At 52.2% G+C, this 8,478-nt stretch overlaps 1 protein-coding gene across 1 annotated transcript; it reads right to left on the minus strand.

The window, feature by feature from the left end:
- Window positions 1-2,872: 2,872 nt before the first annotated feature.
- Window positions 2,873-7,589, minus strand: PGLS (6-phosphogluconolactonase). The gene is made up of 5 exons (XM_037141989.2): window positions 7,246-7,589; window positions 5,798-5,905; window positions 5,232-5,333; window positions 4,789-4,929; window positions 2,873-3,329 (listed from the first exon to the last, which is right to left on the minus strand). Exons 1-5 carry the CDS (start codon window positions 7,531-7,533, stop codon window positions 3,192-3,194), a joined length of 777 nt encoding a protein of 258 aa, XP_036997884.1. The 5' UTR covers window positions 7,534-7,589; the 3' UTR covers window positions 2,873-3,191.
- Between the last annotated feature and the right edge of the window lie 889 nt (window positions 7,590-8,478).

Raw genomic sequence — 8,478 nt, forward strand, 5'->3', positions numbered from 1 at the left:
CCAGATGAGGGGAGGGGATGGGTGTCCAGTGGGGACTGCACTGATTCCTCCCTCACCCCCAGCACCCTCCCCAGCCCCACCAAGCAATCACTAATCTCCATTTCATTCTTTCTTTTACATATTTTTTATTGATTGATTTTAGAGAAAGAACGGAGAGACCGAGAGTGAGAGAAACATCAGTTTATTGTTCCACTTGTTTATGCCTTCATTGATTGATTCTTGTATGTGCCCTGACCGAAGGTACGACCTGCAACCTTGGTGTATCAAGATGATGCTCTTATCAACTGAGCTACCCAGCCAGGGCCATTTCATTCTTTAAGTGACTCTTGAAGGTGCCTTTATTCCCAGGCTGCAGCACACCCCAATGCCAAGCCCTGACCTCTAGAACCTCCTGCAGCTGCCCATGCCCTTGGGGGAAATACCAGACCCTGTAGATCCCCAGTCTCATCTCTCAGTGGCTCCCTCCAGCTCCCTCAGCTCCCTCCAGCTGCCCCAGGTCCCACGGACCACTGTGGGCATGCCATCCAAACTGTCAGATAGTGATAAGGGTGGGGGAGAAAATGGAACAGGATGGGGGAGACAATGCCAGAAGCAGGGAGGGAACAGGGAGGAGAAGCTGCACCAAGATCTGAAGGAAGTGAGGGCCCAAGCCATGAAAAGGCTGGAGGAAAGAGCGCAGGCAGGGGCCCAGCACTCACAAGGACCCTGAGGTGGGAACAGCACAAAGTGGGGGGTGGAGGAGGGTGAGTGAGGGCAGATGTTCGGAGAGGAGCATGGGGGTTGCCTGGGCCACAGGGGGTCTTATGGGCCCACAGGAAGGGTAGGTTTCCCTCAAGGTGAAAAGGAGCCTCAGGCAGACCTGGTGCAGGGACAGCAGCTGCCCTGGGGAGAGGGGCACAGGAGAAGTGACATGCTCCAAGCAGGGCCCCCCTTGTGGGGCCCCCATGCCGATCTCATTTTCCCTCCGCTCCAGGGGTCACGACCACCTGCGCTTGCTCAAGCCCATGGCTGAGTGGCCCTCAACACCCTCCTCTGCTTTTCTCAACCCGTTTCCTTCCACTCAGGCCTGGGCCCACTTCCTCCCTTTCACGTCTGAGTGACTGACCCCAATAGGACGTTGAAGGACACTTCTCTTTCTGGGGTTTCAGCTTCAAGGTTTCAATTCCCACGTCCCCTTCAGGTGCCTCTGCAGGACGCCCCCCAGGTCCCCAAGCTCCCCTCTCCCAGTGCCCACCAGCCTCTCCACTGCGGTCCCCGGAGCAGAGGAGCTGGGTGAGCGGAGCAGACGCAGATGCCGCAGTCCTGGCATGTACAAGGCTCTGAGCAGGGCTGGGCACAGGGGCCAAGGCTGGCTCCGTGTGCCCTGGGAACTCAGCCAGAGTGAGTGTGCAGTGGCCTGAATTGTAACCCACCCCCCAAAAGGACACATCCACAGGTCACTATCAAAACACAGAAAATAACAAGTGCTGGTGACGACGTGGAGAAATTGGAACCCTCATGCACTGTTAGTGGAAATGTGAAATGCTGACCAGCTGCGGAAAATAGTATGACAGTTCCTCGTCAATGAACAGAATTATCATGTGACCCAGCATTTCTACTTCTGAGTATATCCCCAAAAGAATGGAAAGCAGGGTCTCAAAGAGCCATCTGTACACCAACGTTCACAGCATTATTCACAAGAGCTAAACCATGGGAGCAACCCAAGTGCCCAGAGATGAATGGAGAAGCAAAATGCAGCCTGTGCACAGAGTAGAATATTATGCAGCCATTAAAAGGAAGGAAACGGTAACATATGGGGCAACCTGGATGAACCTGAGGACGTTACACTGAGTGAAAGAAGTCAGACACAGGACAACTAGTGTATGACCCCACTTACATGAGGTCCCTACAACAGTCAAACTCGGACAGAAAGTAGAATGATGGGCTAGGGGAGGATGGAAGTTAATGTCTAACAGGGGCAGTTTGGGTTTGGGAGGACAGAAAATGGGGGTGGTTGAGCAGCTGTGCTACTGAACTGGACACCTAGAAACGGTGGTGATTGTGAACTTTGTGTTACGTGTATTTTAACAAACACATACAATATATCTGTGTCAATAAGGAAAATCAGAATGTGACCTTATTTGGAATAAGGGTCTTTGCAGATGTAATTAGCTAAGGATCTCTTTTTTTTTTTTTTTAAGATTTTATTTCTTTTTAGAGAGAAGGAAGGGAGAAACAGAGGGAGCAACATCAATGTGCAAGAGGCACATCAACCAGTTGCCTCTCGCACACCCCCCACTGGGGACCTGGCCTGCAACCCAGGCTTGTGCCCTGACTAGGAATCGAACCAGTGACTCTTTGGTTTGCAGGTGGGCACTCAATCCACTGAGCCACACCAATCAGGGCACAGCTAAGGATCTTGAGATGAATTCATCTTGGATTTGGGGTCCTTATCCAGGCTCAGGTAGCCTTAGTGGAAGAGGACACAAAGACACTCGATGAGAAAGCCATGTAACAACAGAGGCAGAGACTGGAGCAATGCTATCATAAGCCAAGGGGTGCCGGCAGCCCCCAGGAGCCAGGAGAGACATCTGGGACAGCCTTTCCCTCAGAGCCTCCGGAAGGAACCAACCCTGCCACTGCCTTGATTTCACACTCCTGGCCTCCAGGACAGTGAGTCAACGAATTCTGTGGTTCTTCGCTACACAGCCCCAGGACACCCATCGAGGGCGGCCACCCGTCCTCCACCTGCTGGCACAAGGGTTTCGGATCAGCCTGTGAGCCCCTTGTCTCGCTGGTCACCAAGGACCAAAAGACAGTGAGGACTTGGAGCAAATGCTCCTTTTAATATCTGGGCAGGGCTGGTGGAAGGGCCCTGTCAGCACCACGTGGCTTTTAATTTTGAAAGATTTTCATTTATTTATTGGGGTGGCGGGGGGGAGAGAGGGAGAAACAGCCATGCATGATTGGTTGCCTCTCACACGCCCCCAGCCAAAGACAACCCACAACCCAGGCATGTGCCCTGACCAGGAATCAAACCAGTGACCACTGTTTGCAGGGAGATGCCCAACCCACTGAGCCACTTCAGTCAGGGCACCACGTGGCTTTTTAATAACGAAGCCCAGAACATGGCAGTGGAGAGGCACAGCCGTCGAAGGTCCCAGCCCCCTCAGGCCGCACGTGGTCCCAAATGCGGCGTCCTCGAGGATCAGCTACAAAGTGGAATGCTTCTCAAAGGGCACAGTCAGGAGTCGGGCTGCTGCCTCGTCCAGGAACCAGCAGAGTTTCCCAGTGTGGGGCTGGACGAGGGCTGCAGGGAGAGGGTTGTCCTCCTTGTCCTCCAAAATGCGCTGTGTGAAGAGAGCACGTTTGTGAGGCCCGGCTGCACCCCCAGCACCCCTCAGAGCTCTCGGGCCCCCCATGGACCAGAGTCCACAGACTCTCCTACTTTCAAGATGTGCTGATGTCCTTCCTGTTGACCCAGCTTAAAACAGCCAGCAGGGACAGTCCCCTTCCCTTCTACCATCTGTAACTGTATAATTCGGGGTTGGCACACCTTTTCTGCAAAGACCAGGGAGTCAGGATTTCAGCTCACACTGACAGGGGCATGTGCGTTCCAACAAGTCTTTACTGGTGGGACACTGAAATCAGAATTCTGTTGAATTTTCCATGTCCAGGAATATTCTTCTTCTGATTTTTTTCTTCACAACCACTTAAAACGTAAGTAAAATCCCTTCATGGTTGGTGGGACTTGGCCCACAGGCTGTGGTGTATCAGCTCCCTGACAGGACTTCATAGTGAGTGGGCATCATATTACACACTGCTTTTTGCCAGCTGGGCTGCTGTAAGAACTCACTGCCTTCTGACCACAAACCTGGGAAGTCACCTCTGTTCTCACCCCATTTTACAATCTGGGAAGTGGAGGCTCCAGGAGGTCCTCCCTCTATGGGGCCCCTCAAAGGGACCATGGTGAGGGGCCCCCTCGTGACCCATGACTCACTTTTTAACAGGGAAGCTGAGGCTGGTGGGGCCATGTGAATCCGTAGTGGGCACCACCGACAGGGACATGGGTCTGCTGCACTTTTTAGAGTCTGCACCCTACACCCCAACATTAGCAGCCCCTGCGAGGACATCTGGGCCTGGCAGTCTGGAGGAGAGAATGATTTATTTATATTTAAAAATATTTCCAGTTTCTCCTATAGTTGTCGGTCTTTTCAGTGATGGCATTAAACTATATTTTCATTTGTCTTTAATATCTTGATTTATTTCATATTTTCCTAAAATATTATGCATAACTATGCCTTTTTTCTTATTCCTCTTTACTTATTCTTACATATGATTTTTTTCCTTCTAGATTAGCTTTGCCAAGGGTTTATCTATCTTCTGGACCTGTTTATCATTAAACTTTTAACAATATTAACCAATTCATTAATTTCTGACTGATTTCATTTATTCCATCTGCTGACTTTAGTTAGATTTAAAATTTGTATTATCGCTAATTTTTTTTAATTCAGGAGTAAAGTGCTTGATTTGTTTATTCAGTAGTTTTCTATTTAATATTTTTTCTCAAAAAAGTGGGGTTTTTTTAATGCTATGAATTTACCTAGGAGTGTAGCTTTGGCCTCATCTCATCAATTTCATTTTGTAATTATTTATTACTAACCAGCCCGTAACTGCTGTTTCCATCTCCCTTTCAACTCGAGAATTACTGAAGTATCTTGGGATCAGGTGCTTTCAGCACCAGGAGTCATATTCTATCCCCAGGCCCACATCCCCATAACCTTTTGGGAATGAGGCCCTCAGCTTTACCTTCAGAACAGCTGCCTTGCCTTCTCCAGTAGCCACAAAGATGACAGTTCGGGCTGCATTCAGCACAGGAAGTGTAAGGGTCACACGCTGTGGAGGTGGCTTTGGGGAGTCACTGATGGGGGCTACTATCTTCTCTCGTTCCTGGGGTGGGAGGCCCGGGTGAAGACAGGAGGACAATATAATTTCAACTGCTTGAGTACTCACACACGGTAGGTATGGTCCATCATCATTCCATCCCACCCTACGAATCTGTGGTACTTGATTTAAGACCCCCATTATAAGATGGGTAAACCGAGGCTCAGAAGGATTAAGCTCAGTGGGCATGCCCCCTGGCAGAAGCTGACTCAAACCCTGCTGTAGGCACCTCTTGGCTTCTCTTCAGAGGCCCCAGACAGCAGAGGCCAGAGCTCAGGGGCAGGCAGGGACCATGTGCGTGCACTCACCTGCAGGAGGGGATGGTCTGGGAAGAGTGAGCAGGTATGGCCATCGGGGCCCACCCCCAGGATAAGCAGGTCAAAAACTGGGATGGAGTCCCCTTGGAAGGCCTGGGTGGGGGAAGAAGACAGCCCACAGAAATTGTGAGAGAGGGGCTCAAAGGACACAGAGACAACTGTCAGAAAAAGAATCACAAGTAGCTATAACACAGGGAGTAAGGTTCAGCCACACCTGCATAAAAGGGACTCTAATCTTTGAAGTTCCACATTTCACCTGCCCGACTGGCTGAGAGTTTGGGGACACAACTGTCTCCAAGATATGAGGACCCAGGCCAGCTACCAGGGTGTCAGAGGTGAGGGTACCCTTAGGGATCCTGGGGCTGGGCTATGGCCTCTCAAAGGGAGGGTTCTTTAAGGGGTCTGCCCAGGGCAGAGCTGGGTCTGCCTGCCGACTGACCCCCAGGGGAGTTTCTGTCAGTGATGAGCACACAGTGCTACCCGCAGAACTGCTCTGTCGCCCTGGGAGTGGCCACTGCATGGATAAGGTCCCCCTGTAGCTGCTCTGAGGGACTCACCTGTCTCAGCTTCTTGGCGTAGTCCTCAGCTGCCTCCTCCACAGGAAGCTGGGGGTTAATGGTGATCACCTGGCTGTCAGGGATGGGTAGCTTGGAGAGCAGGTGCGTCTGTGGCATATGGAGAAAGTGTCACCAACACTAATGCACAGGTCACTGCATTGTGGGTTTTTATGTATAACCACATGGATCATTCAGACCCGTGTGAATCAGGATCTTGATGGATCCCAGTGTTGATATGCCAGGTGTCTTTCAAGTTCTGGTGGTTTCCTGGCTTTGGCCTGCACCTATCTGGCCACAACACAACCTTGTTTCAAAGCCCCCACGGTTCTTTGGCCCTTGGGATAAAACCCCGCCCATCTGTGCCCTCCATGAAGCCCTGCTGACCTTCCTACTCCAGCCTATATACAAGCTATACACCAAGGGGTCAGGCTGGGCAGGTTGAAACCCCCAGGTCCCCCACTGGTCACTCACTAGGTGACTCAGGCAGGTCACCTAGGGGCAGGCAGGGACCCCTCTCTGGCCTCAGTTTCTCCATCCATGAAATAAATGGAGGTACTGACAGGCCTTGCCTCATAGGCTATTGTGGGGTTTCATAAGATGATGTGGATCAAGCACTTGGTAATCAGAAAACCTTATTACAAAAGAGGGGGTGTAGCAGAAGGGAGATAAAGAAAAAAAGGAAATCGTCAGCTCAAGCTTCTATGCAAAAAGAATGGAATGGACCAGGGCCAGACCTGGACCTGGACCTGGACCAGGACCTGGTTTCACAACCAGGACCAGAATGACCTGAGGCTCTTTTCCTGGTGAAGCCACCCCTCCAAAACCTCCCTGGGCAGATTTTCCTCCTCCGGAGCAGAAGTAGACACAGACACAGACGAAGCTGGGGAACCCTAGAGCCGACCATGACTCCTCAAAGCCTGTCTCCCTGCTTGTGAAACGGGGAGTGTTCCCCTGATTCTATACGAACTAGAGCCAGAGTTCAAAGTCAACTCGCCTCCGAGGTCATTAACACACAAGCTGCTGGCGTGGAGACATTGGAGAACTCTTCCCGGTTGTATATAAGGAAACTGAAGCCCAGGCTCCACTCCAGAGCCCACCTATATGGCTCTGGCTCTTTCCGTAACTATGCGCTTGCACCTGGATGCAGCACCTGAACTTCCCAAATTCCCTGACATGAGCCACTCTGCTTCATTCCGTGCCTTTTTCTAGGCCGTTCCCTCTGCCTGACTGCCTGGTAAAGCATGACGAGGGGCTTCGAAGCCCCTACTGGCCCACCCAAGTAGCAGAGGAGGTGCTGCCTAGGTGGGACCTCAGAGCTGACCATTCCCAGCACCCGGCCACATAAGATGCAAAGAGCATAGTGTGATCCCTGGCGGCCCCCGTAGTCGCGCTCAGGCGGCGGGCACGGCCCTCTCGGCGTGGCCCCCGGCGGCCCCCGTAGTTCTCACCCTGTAGAGGCCGTACGTGCTCTCAGCGTGCTCGAACGGTACGAGGCGCTCGTCGCAGAAGCCCAGCGTCCAGCGCGTGAGGCTGGCCAAGCCGGCGGGAGCGACGGCGGCGGGCAGCTCGCTTGCCAGCATGGAAACGAGGCTACCACCCGACAGGCCGAGCGCAAAGCGGGCGCGGGCCCCAGCCAGACAGCAGCTGGCCCGCTGGGCAACCAACTGTGCCAGGGAAGCGCCCAGCTCCTGAGGACTGGAGAAGACAGAGATGAGGCCCGGGGCCGGTGCGGCCATGGCGACGGCGGGAGGCGGAAGCGCTCCCGGCAGCCGCCAGTGCGCCTGCGTATAGGCCGGGCCCACAGCTGGAGGCTTAGTACCTTTGGGCAGCCGCCCGTGGCACATGCGCAGTCCCAGAAGTGAAGCGCGGTAGGGCGGGGCATTTGGACCTTTTGAGCTCATTTAATTTTTTGCAGGTTGGACCTAACTTCGGTCCTGGGGTGGGGTTGGCATAACTGGCTCAGTTTGCTCCCAACCTGGTAGTGACAGAGTGAGGCCAAAAAGAGGAGCCCAGAGCTGGGGGATCCCAAAAGGGGGGGGGCGTGGGATGGGTTGGAGTGAAGGAAGAAAATGAGATTTCCTGGAGGAGGGCGCATTTTGGTAATTAAAATATAAGCTCCTTGAATGCAGAGTTTGTTTTGCTTACTCTTACCTCGAAAACCCTTTGAGTTATGCCTAGTGCAGAGTAGGAGCTGAAAACGTGCTTGTTGCATTCCTTCTGCATCTGTGTCTTTGGACCCAGAGGCCTCCCCTAGAGCTGTTGCAGGGAGGAGCTCCCAGACTGGCGCAAAAAGCATAGAGCTTCTCATTTGGTGTGGAAGGGATGAAGCACAGAGACTATTTAGGGGGGAGAAACTATTCTCTATGATAACAGTGGATTCATGTCATTGTGCATTTATTGAAATAGAACTTCGACAACAGAGAGCGAACTCTAATGTAAACTGCTGGCTTCAGTTAAGTGATGAATCCATATTGGCTCGTCAGTTTTAACAACTGTAGCACTGATGCAAGATGTTAATGAGCGGCTTGGAGCAGCTGGTTGGCTGTCTTCCCACAAAGCAAAATGTCACACACTAGATTCTCAGTCGTGGCTCATGCCTGGATTGCGGGTTCCTCGTATATTTCTCTATCTCCTTTCTCCCTCTCTCACTAAGAATAAGTAAAATCTTTTTTTTAAATGAT

This window comes from Artibeus jamaicensis, unplaced genomic scaffold, assembly GCF_021234435.1.
Source record: "Artibeus jamaicensis isolate MK-2021 breed Jamaican fruit bat unplaced genomic scaffold, CSHL_Jam_final contig_477, whole genome shotgun sequence".
Classification (NCBI taxonomy): Eukaryota; Metazoa; Chordata; class Mammalia; order Chiroptera; family Phyllostomidae; genus Artibeus; species Artibeus jamaicensis.

Excerpts from the sequence above, each read along its gene's own strand:
- PGLS (XM_037141989.2), bottom strand. The coding sequence starts at position 7,533 with ATGGCCGCACCGGCCCCGGGCCTCATCTCTGTCTTCTCCAGTCCTCAG. Across the intron at positions 5,906-7,245 it reads GCACGTACGGCCTCTACAGG|ACGCACCTGCTCTCCAAGCT; the intron begins GTGAGAACTACG and ends CATATGCCACAG. Across the intron at positions 3,330-4,788 it reads GCAAGGCAGCTGTTCTGAAG|CGCATTTTGGAGGACAAGGA; the intron begins GTAAAGCTGAGG and ends CTCTTCACACAG.